Here is a 20,039-nt window from a genome sequence, read left to right as displayed (position 1 = left end):
CGTCGATTGTGAAAGAAACCCGGTCACACCAGGAGCACTTTGAAAAGTGATGCGTGTCTATTTGTGGTCTTACGGCACAGGTCCAACTTTAGTGACAGTTACGAGTGATCCCAGATACTTCACCTCACTGCTCATGGTGACTCCCACTGTCTGTCTGTCACCTCTCAGAAGATCTCACTGAAGAATCTCTGAGAAAAGTTAGAGGCACATTTGGCTACTTTCCATTATGAGCCTGCTCATATTATATATTATATATTTCTTTAATCCTTGAGAGTTGACACAGATATTTACATAGATACATTGGAATTTAAAAAAGGGATTTCATATAAATGTTTTAGTACCTCTAATAATAGTATTTTAAAAATATCCTGAATAGCAAGTTTGTGGAATTTTATAGAATTGAAACTTTCAAAAATTCAAATTACAAAAATGTGTCTTGTTGATATACTGCTCATTAAATTATGATGCATCCTTCATTCAAACAGTCCCAAAAGATTTGGGGATGTCATTTACATTCATTCCCAATAAACCAGTCATACAAATCATACAGTATTACATGTAGTATTCACTTTATTTAGAGGATACAAAGATTATCATATACTGTATTACCAGGAGCAATGGAGGACAAAATCAGTAAAATACAGATAAATCAAACAAACAATTCAATTAATTAATAAATAAACTGTATAGACAAAATATTATATGAATAAAAAACTAGGTAGTGGTGTAGGCGATTGGACACAAATAAAGAGATACTTGACCAATGCAGCACTTTATCTCAATTGAATTCCTTTATTTTCACAGACACTGATTAGGAGGCTGTGTAAAAACATGTACATGGTGTTTAACACCATGAGTCATCATCACAGTGGTTTTCTAAATAAGATTTACCTTTCTTGGCTTATTATAGTATATTATGTTATATTATATTAAAACTTACAAGGAAAGTAAAAAAAAGGGAATATTTACTGATTTGTCTTTTTTTTCAGTAGTTTTAGTGTTGTAATTTATTGATTTTGCATATTATTCATCCAACCTTTTACATTTTCAGGGTCTCTCACTGCAGAGAAAGCATAATTAATGACAATAATTATGGCTACATTTGATTTAGTTGATGTAGTTCTGGGGTCCTGGAACATAACACTGCACCTCTGATTTCCCTGTTACGACAAGTGACAAGTGCTATTAGAAATGTATGTGTTTGCTCATGTAAAATTTAAATAACTGCTGATTTTGTCCTCCATAGGCAGTAAAATGGGATATAATACTTACATTCACTATTTTCACATCTGTATTTCAGCCCTTAGTCTTGTCCATATCTTCAATAACTTTATAAACTTAAATGGCAACAATGGGTCTTCATTACATCCAAAGGCTTTTGAAATTAGTCCCGAACATCACAGTTCACTCAAATAAAACATTAGAACAAGCTCACGTGAGAAGAAGAACATTTTATGTCTGAGTCGGCACAGCGGACAATACAAGAAATAAACTGGCTCTGCATTTATAGATTGTGTGGTCAACAGTATTTTGTTCTCAAGCACCAATCAGATACTATTACAGTGCACAATCATGTGAAATGCAAATTCATTTAAAATGCAGTGAGACAGAGAGCGTGGCAGAAATGTTTAACCTCTCACTCTATCAGCCACACAGTCATATCTCTCTTCTTCTACTATCCGGTCTGTCAGAGTTCAGTTGGCCCCTCTTGCTCTCGTCCACTCACCAGTTAATGATATCTCGTACATGGCCCCACAGCCTGGTGATCCACAGGTTCACCCCAAGCTCTGTTAAGTATTGAAGCTCTGGCATCAACATCTTACGACACAGTTTCTGATGAGCCTTATCCACATTCTTCTTCAGGTTATAGCCCATGATGGACTTCTCTCCGATGGGTTGCCAGGGCTGCATGGCTGACTCCTGGATGCTGCCAGCTTCCACAGCACGACCCCCCTCAATACAGATAGATGTCATCTCTGCGTTCCTCCTCCTGAGCTCTGCCACCTCCTCAGTCATCCTCTGCCATCCATATGCATCTACTTTCTTCCAAAAAGTCTGGTTGAAATGCTGGTACAGCTTCCAGTCAATAGCGTTCCACCCAAGGGCCCTGGCCCTCAGCTCAGGGGTAAGTTTCGACACCGTGGATCCCTTGCGGGCGTTGAGCTTGAAGAAGAGCAAATCATCCATCTCCCAGCAGAGGGTTTCCTTGAGGAGGATGAGTGATTCCTCAAAGTGTTCCACCAACATGACCAGCTGAAAACGGTCGGTGATGAATTTGATTCCTTCTTCTACCCGCGGATCATCCGGCTCCAGAGTGTTGTCCTGGCCAAAGTCAAAGAACAGCAGGTTCTTGAGGTAGAAAGAGTTGAAGCCCTCTGGATCGAAGTAGTAGTGCGGGTCACGTAGGAACTCAGTCAGCTTGTCATCACCTGGTATCCTCCAGGTAAAAGGCACCAGCCGTCCAAAGTAGTGGAAGGACGACTCAAACAGCTCTGCGGGGTCTCGCAGGATAGTGATGTACGAAGTGTCCATGGGCAGCAACTTGGCCACCTCAGCTGCATTGAAGCGCAAATGATTACAGATAACATTGAAACACATTCCTGGTCTGTAGTCTTTTACCTGGGAGCGCTCAAAGAGAGATGGATAGAAGAAGTCATTCCTGCTGTTAGGGAAGGCAAATTTGAGCCTGTGTTTCTCCCCAAAGCGGAACAGGATGTTGAGGAAGGTGCTGCTGGCTGTTTTGTGGGTCTTCATGAACATGATATCCACTTTAGGAGCGCAGGCCTGGCCATGGGTTTGGTGTGAGCTGTTTGTGGTTGGTTTGGTGTGGAGCTGGGACGGACGGTGGGCGCAGGAGTAGGGCACTGGAACCCTACAGAGAGAAAAGAAGAAAGATTGAACTAGGCACTCAGTAGAGTACATACCTCTGCCAAGGTGCCATAGTCCCCTTATATCCATTCAAACTGCACTACATAACACATTATCATAGATATCATCCAATATCAGCAAGATGTTTTTTATTTTAGTCCCAAAAAATGAAGAAAATGATGCAAACCAACATATTTGAAAAGCTGTAACCAGAAATATGTTTTTAAATCATTCTTTAAAAGGACTAAAATGATTATTACTATCATTTTGTATCGTTTCACCTTTAAAATCCAGTTATTGCTGAAGAAACCTGATGACTTGATTCATGCTGTTTTCTACTGAGCAAATGTAAACCAGTGTGATGAGTCTTACTCGGGCAGACTGAAGTGGATCTGTGGAGTGGATAGGCAGTAGAGCAGGATCATGAAGCTGGTCAGCAGGGTGCCCAGCACCAGGCCTTTGCACATGGATCTCCACTGCCTTCCCTGCTTGCCAGTCATGGTCCAGCAGTGTCAAGGATCACCTTAAAAAGACATCATCATCATCATCATCATCATGTTAAGCATTTTTTACTTTTCTTTTATCATCTACAGAGATAGATAGATAGATAGGGTTAAGAGGGGGGTTACTATTTCTAGATTGTTCTCTGCTTCACAGACACAATAACAACACGGTGAATAATTTATTTAGATAGTTACTGATAAATTAAGTGTAAATGGACTCCATTAATGTATTCTTAGTTTTCATTATTTTCAAATTATAAACATCTAATAGTATAAGACAGATTTGTTTTACCCAGCTTTATTGCATCCCTATATTTGTTTATTTCACTATAATTCACCAAAGGTAGTTTTCCGTGCAGACGTTTTGTATTGGATAGTGTTTTATTTTTAGTATTCATGTAATTGTGTCCAGCACCTGTAGCTCTGGTGGCCGAGATGCTCGATACCAAACACAAACAACATGTTAATGTCACATTTCTTTAATTTGAACAGCTATATTGGTAAAACAACTTAAACCTCCAAATACTGTGAGGTTTACATGTACAAGTACAGTAATCATCAGTTGGAGCATAATTTAACCTTTGCTCAGGAACATTTACCTGCAGGTACGTGTGTTCTCAGTGTGATGACAGGGGAGTGTAGTTGAAATTGTATGATGTTCCACAAAATGACATACTGGCAACGTGAAATGACCAACCCTGTGTTCCTCAGCTGGCCCAAGAAATAAATAATGCATTACTGTGGCAGGTGATATTGCACGCCTCCCACCTGCAGACCGCGGAAAGATGAGCCATGCTGACTTAGCTATACAAACAACTTGCTGGCACTCACCACCTGGAATTTTTAGCATGATGTGACCCACACTGACCCCAGATACAGAGTGGAGGGTGAGGCGATATATACACATATAGTGTACATTCATTTCAGCCTTTTCTCATTGGAAAAAAACTGAATTTATCAAAATGTATTTTTAATCAATTATGTAAAAATCCAATTTCACATAATCTAGCTTTAGCAGTGACTGATCAGCAACATAATCAGCAAATCCACTGAATTATCTCTTCGTCTTTGTGATCTATCTGTCTGCCCAATCCTATTCTAAGCTTACATCATTATCAGAGGATCTTGGTTACTATAAACTGTGATGATAAGTGTTTTGCAGCAGGGAAACAAAATGATGTGTTAATATCAGTTGACATTTTAGAGGAGAATAGTCTTTTATACTTATTTGTTCGAGGGCTTGTTGTTATCTGGAACAGCCAGTGTGTTGTCCATCATCTGATATGGTGTTTGGGACATTTCCCTCCTTTTCTGAGATATCTTAAGTTACATACTTTGGCTGTGATCAAGTTTGTAAAACTCACCACATACCAGTTGTTTATAATATAATCGCTTTACTCTTTGAAAGACACAGACTTAATCCCAGCCTTTAGGGTCACATGTCATTTATTATTCATTTTTGGTGTTAGTGCAGTTTTGGAGTTTTGGCTCGAGATTACGTCAAGCCCTTGTGCTGGCTGGAGTTAGTATGTGTGCCTTGGTTCCTCTGATCAATAGAGATGCATTTCATGTTCAGTCTTATCAGAGCATTATACAAACATTACTCTTCAAACACAGCTAAAAGGGCTATTTCTGTTCTCTGGCTAGACTCTAAAGGGAGACATTTGTGGACAATGCTAATTTAAGCAGAACAGTTTATTATAAGATATTATATTCCATAAATAACCTCAAACCTGAGATCCTCTGGGTCAAATAAAAGTGTTATATATTTGAGACTTGCTGATATCAGTATATTTGTTCATTTTCCCCCCGAGGTGCCATGTAACCTCCATGTACTATGTGTCCTTGCAGAACAAATAGTACATTAATATGATTTAGTCAGAACATATTTACCCTGAGCTTTGTTTGGCTGCACACCAACCCCAGATACAGATTTATTTGCTATTTAGTTAGAACAGGAACAAAGCAATATTGTTTTAAGATTAAATATTAAGAGAAAAGACAACTGGATTTAAGATTATGTATTACTGATTTACTTCCCTGAACTTCATGTAGCATTGTTTAAAGTCTTGTTTTTAACATAAAATGATCATAAAAATCATCAATATTACAGAGTAAACTTTCAAAATACTGAATGAGTACTTACCCTCTTACATACATCCAAAGAAAAACTAATGTGAGCATCTCTTCTCCAGATACATTTTCTTCTTTCTTTCCATCCACTTCCAGACACAAGTTGATCTCCCTCCAGTCGTCCTTATGTCTAATCTCAGAATACACATGCTGTTATAGAACCAGCACTGTCCTACACTCCCCTTATCACATGTCCGCTGCTTCCTATCTCATTCATCTGGTTGCTGCTCCTCTTCTCGTCTTTCGCGCTGCTTCTCTGCATGAACACCTGATGCCTCAGGCTATACCTGGCGCTCATCCACCCCCACTCACCACCTCAACTTTCGATTCCGAAACCAATCTTGCTGAATAAAGCACTTCAGGGAGGCTCATCTAGCCACCTGTGACGTCAGCCACCGTGTCAGGGGATGTTCACTTGCCAGTGAGTGCAAAAAAGAAAGGGGTGGATGGATGGATGGATGGATGGAGTGAGAGAGGAGGGAGAGAAGCTGTATAGTCCCTCGTCTGTGTGGACATACAGAGGGCTATTGAGCGCAGACACTGAAGTCTGAACTGCAAGCTGATAGGAGGGGTGCAAAACAGCATAAAAAGAACAAATGCAGAAAGCCAAAGCACAAAGGCTCTTATTGTACCACTTGATCAAGACTGTTCTCTGTCTGTATTGTTTGAAAGGCTTATATAGGAAGCTATGTCTATATGTGCCGAAGACAAATGTACACAACACAGCCATCACGTTTTGCAGCATGGGATTAAACAATTATAATAACAATGGTATCACAATTATCAAAACAAACGAAGGGTACTACACAGCCTACACTGTTATGCAACAGCATTGTGCACATTCTTTAAATACTTTTTTTTGTCATTTCTAAAGTATTTTTTTTGCAGTTTGTGCATCAACTGTTTTTAACTCAGATGTGTAAATAATGATCAAGTATTTTATGCTTGTGTGAGCACCATTTTCAATAAATTATCTTATGCAAAACAGCTCAGACTTGAATAGAGAATGAAATGAACATTCAATTAAGGGATGATAAGTCCATTTGGCTCTGTATTCCAGGATGTAGCAGTATGTGGTCATAAGGCCTCTCCCATTACAGTAACCTGGAGCTCTATATCTACATGATGTGGCCCCTGATCCCTGGAAGGAACACTAGAGCTGTGCTGCTCATCATCCCACAGCCGCCATGCCCAGACACGATACTGCTGCCTTTGTTGAGCAGGATGTGCCATTGGCTGCAGGCACCCAGAGTGCCAGGCTGAGATCTGGACGGAGTGGGCATGCGTGGAATGCAGATCAGGGTGTGAGGGAGGGAGATTGAGAAGTGCGGGACATGACTGGCCTGGCCTTTAGCCCACCAAGATCAAAGCAGCATCTCAGGGGGTAAAAGGGCTTACGCTCCTTCGTCATCAACACCCACCCACCACTCATGTGGACCAGTCAAGTCAGGACAACCCACCAACAACAGCACAATGTCCCCAGTCTCTGTCCTCTGAGGTAAAACAATCTTTGAATTCACCATCCAGTAGTTCATTGTGGAGAAAAACACAGCGGCTAAACAACAGTTACAAAACTTTTATCTTATTGGTGCAAGATCACAGGAGACAGGTTTAATACACGTGTTTTTAATTTAAAATACAGACTCATTCAAGTACAGATTTTAAAAGAAAGTGGAATATCTTGTGTAATGTAGAATAGCAGAGAAGTGTTCATACAAACAAAATGAATTCAAAACATTTACATGAATTATTACACTATTAGAATAAACCATTTCCTGCATTTCAGATCGAAATTATGCAGCAGTTTTCGCACACACGTCATGAGCACTAACTCACTCAGACATGTCGAATGCACTTGCAGGTTTTATGACATGTCAACCTCTAATGCACGCTACCTCATGAACATAAATACATGGTCAGTCTGAAGAGGATGCAGTCAGACGAGTTATTTACGTGTCTTCTTCTTTGCTTTCTCTTCATCATCATGAGCCTTCCTCTTGGCAGCAAGCTTGTTAGCCTGTAGGAAGAGAATGAATGCAGTCAATGAACAGATGCTTAACACCAGTCACACAAGCCTCAGCGGCAAGTGACCTCAGAGGGTTCATCCCTGGGTTCACATGCTCTCTTTACAACCACACAATACTGTCAAACATTGTCAACCGAGATAAGATGCCCGAAACTGAATAAAAGGAATGTAAGAATGTTATCTTTTCACAATGCCGCACAAACAGTCTTATCTACGTGTGAAACCATAATCAATAGGAAAAATTTATCGAACCTCTCGGATTTTTCTTTTCTTTCCAAACATGATCTTGTCGTAGAGGTACTTCTCCTTTTTCTTCATCATCATAATGGCGAGACGTTTCTCCTCTGCTTTCTCCTCCTCCTCCAAACGTACTGGGTTTTCTACCTTCATTTTCCCAGGCGTCACTTTGACTTGCAGAGACTAGAAGGAAGAAGACCAGTCAATGAAGGCTGCACACGTTTATAAAAAAACAAACAAACAAGTGATAAGAAAAGGGATCGGATATCTTTTACCTTGCCCTGAGATCTTTGTTCTTCCATCTTCTTAAGCTTCTTCTCTTCTGCCTCTTGCTCATCATCTTCTTCTTCTTCTTCGCCGTCGTCACCCTCCTCCTCCTCTTCTTCTTCTTCTTCTTCTTCATCCTCACCCTCATCCTCCTCATCCTCCTCCTGTTCATGGGCTATGAAAGAAGAAATGTACAGAAAAATCATTCATTAGTATCAAATCCGACAACTAAAACCGATTGAACAAAAATATGAAGAGTAACATAATTGGTTTCTCATGTGTCTTCTCATTCATTACTGCTGCAGTCAATTGCTTTCAGAAGTTGCCTGAACTGAATAGTCTTCATCTGTGTTTCCATTGATTTCAGCCTAAATAAATCTAAATCCTAATTAAAATCAGTGTGATTCAATGCTGTGAAACTACAAAACATGAGCAGGTGTATAAACAGTTTTTATGGAAAATGAAAGCTGAGATATCAGTGAAATGTCTCGGTTCATACCAGGTTTTTCTCCACGTTGTAAGGCCATGATCTTCACTTTTTCAGGGGGCACGTAGTCGCCCTCCTTCTCCTCCACAAACGGTGAGAGATGAGGAGGCAGAGTCACTCCGAGGAAGTAGTCCTCCACAGGCAGGAGGATCTTAGCGTTGATGCAATCATACACCCACTGAGGCTGGATGTAGTACCTGAAGCAACAAGGTTATGATATTAGCCTCTTACAAAGCCAATAATTGGACATTTCCCAGAGAGAAAAAATTAGAATACATATCATTGTTTGGTGAGGACTTTTACTATTTACGAAAGAAATATACTTATAAGGGAGTTGGCAAAGAACAAGGACAGGGTCTGTCCAAAATCATGAATGTGTTTGAGGCAAGAGAGCTACTGTGAAAGGAGGCATTGAAAAGGATGTGGTGATGGTAATGACTCAGCACAGACTTCCTGTACAGTCAGAAATACTGTAAATCCCATTTGTTTTATAAAAATGTGAAGTTGTACATGCCTGAAAAGAAAATGCTAAAGTTAAGACAACCACAACAATCCTTTACCTGTTGATATATTGCTTGTCGACGTTGGGTCTGTCAACAATTTGATGAGTGATGGTTTCTTCTGACACATCATATGTGCTACCAATGCAAACAGACTTGTCCCACGACACCTCGCCACCAAAACACCTGGAAAGCGGCAGCAGTAAACAGATCATTTAAGAATAGGCATTGCATCAGTTATGAGGTTTATGAGGATCAATTATTTCTGCTTATAAACGTCTTCACTGCAGCAGATTTCACTCACCTGATGACGAAAGCCAAAGACTCTCTAGGAACTTCTCTGTTGAGGAAGAACTTGAGGCCCTCAAAGAGCTTTTTCTGGGCCTCCTGCTGTTTCTGTTCCTTTTCTCTTGCCTCCATATTTTCCACATCTTCCTGCAGAACAGCAGAAAAAGAGAGTTATTGATTTGGGTTAGTGGATGCAGTGCCACAAGAAGCCAAGAAGATAAAAGTATTTCACTTTCCAATCTGTGCCAAAAGCTACTGTAAATCATTTCCCACTTGTAGATAAATTATGGTACAAGGTAAAGGATTTACATATCTGAACAGCACAGGTAGATTTTATGTGATGATAATTATGAGGAAAAATAAGACCCTGATTCTTGATGGTAAATATCTCATCTGGTTTGAGGTTTAAAAAAAATCTGTCCAACAACAGTTCAGGAACATTTGGACGTCTATAAAAATTAAATCAGGTCTCAAATTAACAAATTCAATGTGTGCGAGTTGCTAATTATAAATATTATGACATAATTACTACAATTTTGTTATATTTCGCAATATCTACAATATGAATCTGATCTACAATAACAGCTAAATTATGTTAATGAAAGAAATTCCTTTAATAACAATGAAACCCAATAATGGTGTGGCCATTCATCCAAACCCAAGAACTACGTCGCCCTTGAAGCTCAAATTTTGCTTGTGTTTGATCCATTAGGGAGGATCAGCACTGACGCCTCCAACACAGGTTTCTGTGTAAAAGTTTTGAAGTGCAGAATGGCTCATTTTTTTTCAATCTGAGAACCCAAACTGGACCTAAGCTCATGTTGTTGAGATGCAGGTAATGCAAGTCCCTAAAAGAATTCTGGGTTCCTGATCAGTCCCTGAAGTGGAGCTCAAACTAGTTGAGCTCCCAGGGTGGTGGATACCTTGTCCTTAACAACCAAACATGAGGCTGTAATCCCTAGTCTCACACCTCTAAACGTTTTAACTCCTCTGAAAAGAACCTGTAACCTCTCACCTCTGCCCCCAGAGGCTAATTATTTTAAATCTGCAAGAAGTTATCAGAGAACGAAATTGAGCAAGTATTAGCATCTGCTCGATTCGTCGAACAGCTTTGGAGAAACACTGCTCTACTGATCAAGTTTAACTAGGCCTGGGCCGATAATCAATAAATCAATTAATCGCACGATAAATTAAAATGAACTCGATAATATTTCCGGCCTCGATATATCGCCATGCGTGTTTGTTTTCCTTGTCTCTCGCCTCCAAGCAGGCTGGATGACAAGAGGGTTCACTCTGTGCTCGGTCTCAGCACCTGGGGGCTTATGTTGCGGAATGAACGGAGTGAACCCTCTTGTCAGTCATCCAGTCTCTTTGTCTCTGTGGAGGGAGGCGGGGCCGCTAGCATTAGCTCCAGCCACACACACAGAGCAACGCGAGGAAAAAAGATGATTGCAAAGCCAAATGCCACAGCCCCGGTGTGGGAATATTTCGGCTTCAAACCGAATGAGCAAGGTTAGCCCATCAACACGGACGAGCCACTTCATAAGTGGTGGCAACGAAAAAAGGCAACACAACAAACTGCCCACCTAAAGCATAACCACCCGACCCAGTGTTCCCAGCTGGGGAAACAAAGTGCACCTCGAGATGCAGAGCCTTCGTCCCGACAGTCAACACTCACTGAGGCGCTCAGTCGACAAAGTAAACTTTAGAACCAAGTTTGCTCTACTAATACTCACTCCTAACATGTTACCTCTGGGGCATGTTCAGCATTAACTCTTTGTTTTTCTGCATGTTCTGATGACACATCTCAGTGTCATAGCTTTGATATCAATGTTTCATTATATTATATTTAAAAACATTAAATAAAGAGAATCATATGTTGTGAACTGGTTTTCTTACCTCTTCAACAGGAAACTGGTCGAGTTCAGCCTCTTCCTCCTCTGCAGAAGAAACTACCCGCGCCAGACTGGCGCTTAGAGCTGACAGTTTCTGTACAGACAAAAACAACAGAATTAGAGCAACAGTCCTAAATATAATTATTAAATGTGCACTACATAATAACCTACATACTAGTATCTTGTTATTATGATCTCAAAATGAAAGAAGTGTGTACCATTGTTCTTAGTTAATTAATGTATTTTTACACAGCTGCTAACAAAACAAAATGTGTTTACTCCTTTAAAACATTCAAGATAAAGAGCCTCACCTCTAAGTAGCATTCTGAATTCATGGCATAGTCATCCTCATTCTCATCCTTCAGCTCCGACTCTGCTTTACTGTCCAGCTGCAAAAGGAGGGACGACATTAACAGAGCACAGATGCCAACCAGTCAAGTTGCAGTTTACATTCATGTGTAGACTTTAAAGCAATTCAATACAAGGTTATTTTGTTGATACAATTTGTTGATGCGGGAGAGATGAGCACAGTGGACTAAATCTACAAACTTGTTTTAATGTGACAATTTTTTGTATAGCAGGAATGATGTGGATATTTTCCAACTGTGTGACAAAACTGGTATTACTGATTATACCAAACATTTTACAAGGAACGACGTGTTGGCTTAATATCTGCAGAGCTTTCACTCCCCAAGATCGACATAAGTCCTCGTTTTTAGAATCCAAGATACCTTAGGTGGGTAGAGCAGGTTGAGGGAATGGTACAGTCTGAAGTTGATGAATCCCAGGAGAGTGGTGTACAACTCTGTGAATGTTGCCATTACTCTGTAGTCAACATCTGTTGGGTGCTAAAAAGGAAAAAAAAATAAAAAAAATTTCAATGTCTCAATGGTAAAATTACTAAAAATCCAAGCAAATATTTTTAGTAATTTATAATCCACAAAGCCCACAAACAGCAGCAATAATAATAATAGCAATTTGAGAGAGTATTAATAGTATAATTACTATGGACTACATTTCATCATTCTGCACTTACATCATGGGAGAACTGGTATGGCACCAGCCATGTAGTGAGCTGTCCCATCACCTCAGCCTGATAATATATTCCCTTGATGGAGATGAAGACCTAATTTGAGGAGGACAGTGTTAAATGCATTGCCAACCAGAGGTCAATGAACTCAGTTCATATCAATATACCCCTAAATCATTATGCATTAGCACCTTTCTGAGAGCACGAGCTGCAACCACATAGTTCATCCACTCCACAGTGAGGCGTCGACACAGCTGGATTGTCTGCACATGGCATTTTCCTGTTCGGGCGAAGGTGGAGAAGAGGAAGCACATGCAGAGGGAGTCGTCAATATCACGGAGGGCGTCGATGAAGGTGGGATACCTGTCAGATAGAAGAGCACCTGTGAGGCAATGCAGCTTGATACAGAATTATTTTTATTATCTCTTTGATTACAAAAGGCGTGTTTTAATTTAACTTTTAAAACTGCTGACATGCTTTAACAAAAAAAGAATTCCGCCCAATGAGCAGCTCTCAATTTGATTGTCCAGAGAAAATCCTATGTTGACTGCAGAGAATAGCCCTCACCTTTCTTTGATGATGTGGTCCAGTTTATAGGTGGGCTTGTTCTCTTTCAGTCTTTCCACTGCAGACCACTCTGTTTTTCCATAAGCCCTCTTAAGTTTGCGTACAAATACCTGTTAAGAAAACATATTTTGACAATAGAATAAATGTTCAAGACAAATCAACTCTTACTTTAAAAACTGTTCATGCATTGGTGTTGATATTTTAAATTAAACAGTGAAAAATATGTCTGTAATACCTTGTAGTCTCTGAACTTGCCCACGATGGGCTCATGCAGCAGGAAGCGGATGTCTTTGAGCAGGTAGAAGGTCCTCGGGGCAGTGGAGCCCTTGTTCACCTTCTTCTTGTGCTTGGGCTCATGAGGGTAGATTCCTTTGAGGATGCACAGTCGCCTGAAAATCGTAATCAAGAGTCATTTCACTATGTGACATAGCTGTTTACTGAGTGCATCTTTCCAGCCAGACATCCTGAAGCAAAATCTCTAATGCTCTGCTGTTACAATTATCTACAATATGCAAATAGGATCGAAATATATATAACATCTGCAAGTTTAATGCAACACAATCCATCAGCACTGAACTATAATCCCCCGAATTATCCCCAAAATCACTCAATAGTTCTCTATATTACATAACAATAACTTTTATTGAGGTAGCATTTATTGCAAGGCCATTTTTATCAGAGTGTAATAATGTCACGTGTATGTTTCTCATAGATTATCAGCTGAGATCACGTCGATCTAAAGATCACTTAAATAACTCTTGAGCATTGTAATGTTACCTGAAATCCGGGAGGCTCAGCTGCAACTTCTTCCGAGCTTTGTTTCTGGTGATGTAGTTGGTGACAGATCCCCTCTCATACTGCACAACAAGAACAGGCGATCACATCAAAGTCCCACAAATCATCTTAAATCATTAAATAGTCGAGTTAACAACATACATCTACTTCTTCAAACGCTCAACTGCACCAACACAGTTTTAGAACAACAAACGTCAGCTAGCTCCGTTAGCTAACTAGCTAACCAGGCTGCTATCCTGATATTTGATGTAACGTGTGTAATCTAATGACATTAGCCCGACAGCGACTCTTACCTTTTTCTTCTGAAGACCTCCCATTTCTGAACAGTATCTGAATCTCTACACACGTTCAGAAAATACAATTCTTAACGGAACACACAATTCTCATGTGTACACAACGTTAGCTGCAGCCACACGTAGTCGATGCACGTGTGCTTTGACGTGCGAGCAGTAAGCAGGACCCCGAGGTGGGCCGTTTGTCCGCCTGTTTAAAAAACAGAAATTAAATAAGAAAAAAACTTCACAGTGTGTCTTATTGATTTCTTTTTTTAACATTTAATATTCACCAATACACACCCATATAAGTTTTAGGGTGATTACACAGGCAAGTATGGCTAAACAAAGGGGGAGAAATATTCAAAATAGATGCGATCTGTTAAAGGAGAACGTTTGTGGAATAAATATTAGGAGGAAGTAAAATGCACGTTGTCCACTTTGCAAGTTCAAAATTGTTCCAATAAAAAAAAAGATGATAAACATATACAAAACTATAATGTATTTATTTTGAAAAATTATAGCCTATTTTTTTGTTTGTCTTGTCTCTGTTTGCACTTTTCTTCATTAACCTGAGCTTCAAATCAAATGAAGTACTGACAACTATTTTACTAACAAAGGAAAAATATTTGTTACAAGTTGTGAAGCACCACGTTGTTATTTTGTCTTATACCGATTGCTATACTTCTATTTATTGTGGAGGTTGAATACGTGGACTGGAATAAGCAGAATGAATGAATTAATGTAAAATGTGAATTTGACACACCATCTGTATCTACACCATGTCAAATATAATGACAAACTCATTATATGTTAGTGTATTATGTAATTTTGTGACAGGAAAATGTTTAAATTGCCTACAAAATTTTTTCCAATGCAGAACTATAAGCAAGTTATTCAGATTTTATGCCCAGGAGCATCAATTATTACTCATCAGTATAGACCGACAGGAAAGAAAATGGATGATTCAACCACAACTGAAACCCCACCCGTTCTCCTCTGCTCCCTCCCTCACCGGCACCAGGGATACAGGAGAGATGCAGACAAGATCAGAGGGTGACAAAAAGAAACAGTGGGAGAAATAACAAGCCGGATTCAGACTGAAAAATAAAGAAACTAGACCTTGACAACAATTCCGAAGATGGGTGAAGTATTTCATACGTTCATCGTGGGATTCACTGTGTTTATTAAGGACTATTTTACTGGTTTCTGGGACTATGAGACACCAAAGATGATGGTGGTTAAAAACAGAACTCTTGGATTCATTTACAGGAGCGTTCAGTTTCTCGTGATCACCTATTTTATCTGGTAAGCATCATATTTGTGTATTTGCATGTTCTCTAAATGTGTTAAAAGGGACAATCTATGAAATTCAAAAGCTTTGGTAACTTCAATTTATAGATTTGTCGTCATATTTTTTTTAGTTGTAATCCATCTTTTAGGAATTGCAGTAAAATATGAACTCGTATTAGTATAAATACGACAAAATAATTGCCAACAATATTCTTTTGTTTGTAAATAGAGCAAAGAAGAATAAAAAATATGTGACTTTTAATTTTTGAACCCATAAAATGCAGTTTTGTGCAGAGGTAATACTTGTAAAATATTTGCAGGAAAACAAATAACAGCATCAACTCTTTCCATTGAAAGACATGTTATCTGCTATGAGCAGATCAGCTTTAATAAATAAAGAGTTTGTGATAATTAAATTACTCATCTTATTATTTCAGATCTTAAATGTTCTCTTACATGAGATGTCTTCAGTTGTATTGTTGAAGTGCGTCATCTTCCTTTGGCTTCAGTAAAGAGGGTTTTAACAGATCCATGGTAACATGACACATCTTGTGAAAATTGAAAAACAGAAAATGTGATCTTGCCTCTGTCTGTTCATTGCCCTGAAGGTATGTGTTTATAAGTGAGAAAGCGTACCAAGAGAGTGAAACCCATCCAGAGAGCTCTGTTTACACTCTCATGAAAGGCACAGCGGTTCATGGAGATTATATTCTGGATACTGTGGAGTACGTTCAACCCTCAGAGGTGAGGCCACAGTAAATACTGCAGCACAGTCAACACATTTCCACCAATTCTAATCCATCTGCATCATCATCATTATCACTATCATGTTAGTGTGAATACCTCTGAGTAATTTTTTGGGTATTTTCTTTGTAGGGAGGTGATGTGATTAGTACAATATTGAGACGAGAGGTCACATATGATCAGAAGCACGGGACCTGCGCAGAGGTGAGAGGTCAACTGAAGCTAGTGTGCAGGAAAATACAATTTAGTGTAAGAGTTAAACAGACACCTTTATTTTCCTATTCATTTCATATTAGCATTTCAAAGTTCCTTCAGCCAACTGTACAACTGATTCTGACTGTGTCCAAGGGGAGATTGACTTTGAAGGCCATGGTACTGATTTTATTACTCAAGATATCTTTCCTCGTGACCCGTTGGTTTGTATTTGCCTCAGTTTTCCTTTGTTTTAAACGATTTCTCACAGGCAGGAGGACGGGCAGATGTATTCGATACTATAACCACGCTTTCAAAACCTGCGAGATCCAAACTTGGTGTCCTATTGAGGAGTACGCTGTAGTACGGTAAGACAGGTGATGCATAATCACCACCAGGTTGATGAGGCAAGTTTCATTCAGATTTATTTAGACCATTTAATAGTCAATACAATGTGTCAGTGGACCTGGAAGACAAAGAAACCAAATATGTTGATGCATAAACCAAATAAGAAAAACCTAGAGGCAGCTAAGACAGATCCCTATATCTTGGATAAATTATAAGATACATGAAAAAAAGTCACAGTTAATTAACATGAATTGGTCAAATTAACTTAGTAAAGTTTCAGCTATTTATTTGTTTATCTGAAGCAACATGCACCAAATTCAATGATAGTGATTACAAATCACAAAAAAAATGATGCAATGTAGACCCGTGTGTTTCTCTGGACCTGTCCTGCTCATAGGGTCATAAGATAAATCTGAGGGGTTGAATAGGATAAGAAATAAGAAGAGTTACACTTCTACTTCACAAAATGTCCTAGTCTTTGCTTTGAGAAGGAAAAACTACTCCTTGGTTGAATTGTCCTCCCAGAGCACAGACAACAGTTAAACCAGTGTTAACTGTGCCAAACCCTAACATCACCACCACCTTCAGTATTCAGGTCATCGCACAATGACTTTTTATGACTTTCAGGGCTCATATTGCCTGGTGTCAATTCAAAACCTAGGATCAAAGCACCAATAATCATCCCACATAAAACCTGTTTAGATGTGTGATAAAAACATGCTTCAAGTGAAAACCCCAGAGTTACTTACTGTCACTCATTTCAAAGACGAATCCTAATCATTTCTGATATAGACTGGAACATGTTCAAAATTAATGGCGTGCCCAATCAGCTTGTTCAGTTATACATCCTAATTTGTTGTTGAAATCTGTGAAAAGTTGCACATTAACAATGAAACTGGATTAATAAAAGTGGGGAGTAGCTTTCAAAATAGTAGCAATACCAAGTATCAACGGTAAAGCTCAATATTTAGTCCACATAGATAGAACTGTGCAGCAACCAATCACAAACACATAGGAGTAAAAATAAAGAGTAGTTTGGGAAGAAGATAAAAGACGTTTGTAAGTATCGCTCAGTCACTGATCTGACAAAATGGTGGATGTAACAACGTCAATAAACCAGTGTGGTAAGAGATAAGATTCCATTTTATAAGACTATGATATCATGATTATTTGATGTCTTCAACAGTGAACCACCGTTAGTGGAGGCGATCAACTTCACAGTGTTCATCAGGAACTCCATTCACTTCCCTAAATTTAAAGTACTGAGGTAAAGTACCTGCACACACACACACACACACACACACACACACACACACACACACACACACACACACTGTAAAAGATAATCAGACCTCTTCTTTTGTTTGGAAGGGGAAACATCAAAGATATGCCAAACAAGCGCAAAATGCAGAAATACCTCAGTAAGTGTCAGTATGATGAGGAGAATGAGCCGTACTGTCCAAACTTCCGTCTGGGATACATCGCAAATAAAGCGAGGGAAAATTTCAGTGAGCTCTGCAAGACAGTGAGTTTGACATCTGCGTTGTAGATTTCTGATATTAAGGATATATAAATGGTTGAAGCATGTATTTTAATTGGCACACAGATGTGTTTACAATGACCCGGAGATGTGATGATGTGAAGGGTCACTGCTGTTTTTGCTCAGGGAGGAGTGATAGGGGTTTTCATTAACTGGAAGTGTAACCTGGACCTGGATCCTTCACACTGTAAACCTACGTATTCCTTCCGTCGTCTTGATCTCCGAAAGGATCAGGCCAGCTCTGGATACTATTACAGGTGAGCGCCAACCCCAAACACTGACAATATTAAGTAGGTGTTATATATAAAACTGTGGTCTTTACTTTGGCTTGACTTAAATCTTCCTGTCTTTGTCCTTCATGTGCATTTGTCCAGATTTGCCAAATATTACAATAAGAATGGGGTCAGCTCTCGGACACTGATCAAGGCCTACGGCATCCGTCTGGACGTCATTGTTCACGGTCAAGTGGGTGGATCATCTCTGCAGTATATTCTCTGCTCACTGTCGTATCATTTACATGTCATTTCTTTGCAGGCTGGTAAATTCAGTCCCATCCCAACCATGATCAGCACAGTGACTGCCTTGACTTCAGTTGGGATTGTGAGCGACTTCTCTTCTTTCTAATCTTCAGATTTTAAAGTGATTGTGTTTGCAACACAAAATGTTTCTTCTTTTCATTTCACCCCTCTAGTGTACCATAATCTGTGACTGGATCATGCTGACGTTTATCGACAAGAACGAAATCTACAGTGAGAGAAAGTTTGATGAAGTGAGCAGCGGCATCAAATATTCATTAATCACTGAATCCTCAATCCATCTGTGGTTGTGGCAGTTTACTGATCATTAGTGGGTTTTGTATGTCAGAAGAGATATTAAAGTAAAATTTTAGCCTGGCTGTTCTAAATAATACATACAGATCTATGTTAGTTTACAGTTTGCTTACAGTATGGTTCACAAAATGATTTGTAGTTGGTTAATGTAAAATTAATAAGCTAGGTGAGCTAATCTAAACTGTCACATTGTGATTTATAATATATTGCCTGAATGTTGCAATATATTAACTCTCATTCAAGCTTTTCATACAATCATCACTGAGTAGTTCCATCATTTCACTGTGATTGTCCCATTCATTTTTTGAAATGTTTTATTTAAAAATGGTAAACCCAAGTTTTAATTCCCTACTTCATTAATAACAAACAATCGATGGCACAGTTCTCCGAAATATGCTCAATATGTTGCGTACTGTATGTATACTAATACTGTATTCATGTTTAATGCACAGTGTATTTTGCTGCATTGTGCCTTCAAACCCTCCATAGAGGGTTCAATTTATAGTTTTATAGTTTTTATAGTAAAAAAACAAAACCATTGCTTCTGCAGCATTGTACATTTGAAGTTGAAATAAGCCATGGTGTAAACCTAAGCAGGGCATAGAGTGAAAAGTATTTACAACTATTTTAATAACATCCTCCTCTCTAAATGTCCTGCACAGGTTATCAATGAGCCCACAGTGCCCATTCCCACAGAGCTCAGCTACATCAATAGTTTCGGCTCCATCCACTCAGACCTGTCAGACGGTGTACCGCTGTGATGTCATCACAGTTCCCTAAGTCCTCGCCGTGGCCACATGTGTATACTCTTCTAAAACCAGCTGACTGTGGCAATGACAGAACTTCTGAGTGGTTCCTCAGGAGTCTTGCGACAGCTCAGTGACTTCTGTTGGCTGCTGACAGTGTGGATAAACTGACAGAGAAACACACAGGTGGAGGAAACCTGGTGAAAGAAAGTCAAAGTCTTTGCCTGTGCAGCAGGTTCATCTATCATCTCAATCCACGATGCACCTCCACTGTTGGACAGTGTCCTTAAACCTGTTTCTTAGACCACTGTAAAACCACCTGGATGTTTATTTTCTCAAAATATTTCAGAGCAGAAAAATATTTGAGAAATATGAAAGACAGACTCACCAACCATGCAAATTGTATGTTCATGTATTTCAAACACTCAACCCAACAATAAAAGTCTGTCTGCTTACTTGTTACAGACAATCATCATCA

The 20,039-nt window shown here is 39.3% G+C and overlaps 3 protein-coding genes across 3 annotated transcripts; 1 reads left to right on the top strand and 2 right to left on the bottom strand.

Moving 5' to 3' along the window:
* Positions 1 to 759: 759 nt before the first annotated feature.
* Positions 760 to 5,832, bottom strand: gal3st1a (galactose-3-O-sulfotransferase 1a). The gene is made up of 3 exons (XM_020101070.2): positions 5,518 to 5,832; positions 3,241 to 3,391; positions 760 to 2,872 (listed from the first exon to the last, which is right to left on the bottom strand). Exons 2-3 carry the CDS (start codon positions 3,366 to 3,368, stop codon positions 1,723 to 1,725), a joined length of 1,278 nt encoding a protein of 425 aa, XP_019956629.2. The 5' UTR covers positions 3,369 to 3,391; positions 5,518 to 5,832; the 3' UTR covers positions 760 to 1,722.
* A 1,282-nt stretch (positions 5,833 to 7,114) lies between these two features.
* On the bottom strand, positions 7,115 to 14,066 carry pes (pescadillo). Its single transcript, XM_020101071.2, has 15 exons — positions 13,890 to 14,066; positions 13,579 to 13,658; positions 13,037 to 13,190; positions 12,802 to 12,911; positions 12,426 to 12,597; positions 12,241 to 12,330; positions 11,936 to 12,052; positions 11,516 to 11,593; positions 11,209 to 11,298; positions 9,326 to 9,456; positions 9,082 to 9,207; positions 8,534 to 8,718; positions 8,043 to 8,209; positions 7,783 to 7,950; positions 7,115 to 7,521 (listed from the first exon to the last, which is right to left on the bottom strand). The coding sequence occupies exons 1-15, from the start codon at positions 13,911 to 13,913 to the stop codon at positions 7,450 to 7,452; spliced, it is 1,764 nt and encodes a 587-aa protein (XP_019956630.2). The 5' UTR covers positions 13,914 to 14,066; the 3' UTR covers positions 7,115 to 7,449.
* Positions 14,067 to 14,913: 847 nt separating this feature from the next.
* On the top strand, positions 14,914 to 20,039 carry p2rx2 (purinergic receptor P2X, ligand-gated ion channel, 2). The gene is made up of 12 exons (XM_020101072.2): positions 14,914 to 15,176; positions 15,770 to 15,905; positions 16,038 to 16,109; positions 16,202 to 16,277; positions 16,369 to 16,465; positions 17,632 to 17,712; positions 17,817 to 17,970; positions 18,112 to 18,242; positions 18,360 to 18,450; positions 18,520 to 18,585; positions 18,677 to 18,754; positions 19,478 to 20,039. The coding sequence occupies exons 1-12, from the start codon at positions 15,010 to 15,012 to the stop codon at positions 19,574 to 19,576; spliced, it is 1,248 nt and encodes a 415-aa protein (XP_019956631.1). The 5' UTR covers positions 14,914 to 15,009; the 3' UTR covers positions 19,577 to 20,039.

This window comes from Paralichthys olivaceus, chromosome 4 (genome assembly GCF_024713975.1).
Source record: "Paralichthys olivaceus isolate ysfri-2021 chromosome 4, ASM2471397v2, whole genome shotgun sequence".
Lineage (NCBI taxonomy): Eukaryota > Metazoa > Chordata > Actinopteri > Pleuronectiformes > Paralichthyidae > Paralichthys > Paralichthys olivaceus.
This window is presented reverse-complemented; position numbering and strand designations above follow the sequence as displayed.

Coding starts and splice junctions, on each gene's coding strand:
- p2rx2 (XM_020101072.2), top strand. CDS start 15,010: ATGGGTGAAGTATTTCATACGTTCATCGTGGGATTCACTGTGTTTATT. Junction 17,713..17,816: donor CCTAAATTTAAAGTACTGAG/GTAAAGTACCTG, acceptor TTTGTTTGGAAG/GGGAAACATCAAAGATATGC. Junction 18,243..18,359: donor AGCTCTGGATACTATTACAG/GTGAGCGCCAAC, acceptor GCATTTGTCCAG/ATTTGCCAAATATTACAATA.
- pes (XM_020101071.2), bottom strand. CDS start 13,913: ATGGGAGGTCTTCAGAAGAAAAAG. Junction 11,299..11,515: donor ATTCAGAATGCTACTTAGAG/GTGAGGCTCTTT, acceptor TTGTCTGTACAG/AAACTGTCAGCTCTAAGCGC. Junction 9,208..9,325: donor TCTTTGGCTTTCGTCATCAG/GTGAGTGAAATC, acceptor GCCGCTTTCCAG/GTGTTTTGGTGGCGAGGTGT.
- gal3st1a (XM_020101070.2), bottom strand. CDS start 3,368: ATGACTGGCAAGCAGGGAAGGCAGTGGAGATCCATGTGCAAAGGCCTG. Junction 2,873..3,240: donor ATCCACTTCAGTCTGCCCGA/GTAAGACTCATC, acceptor TTCTCTCTGTAG/GGTTCCAGTGCCCTACTCCT.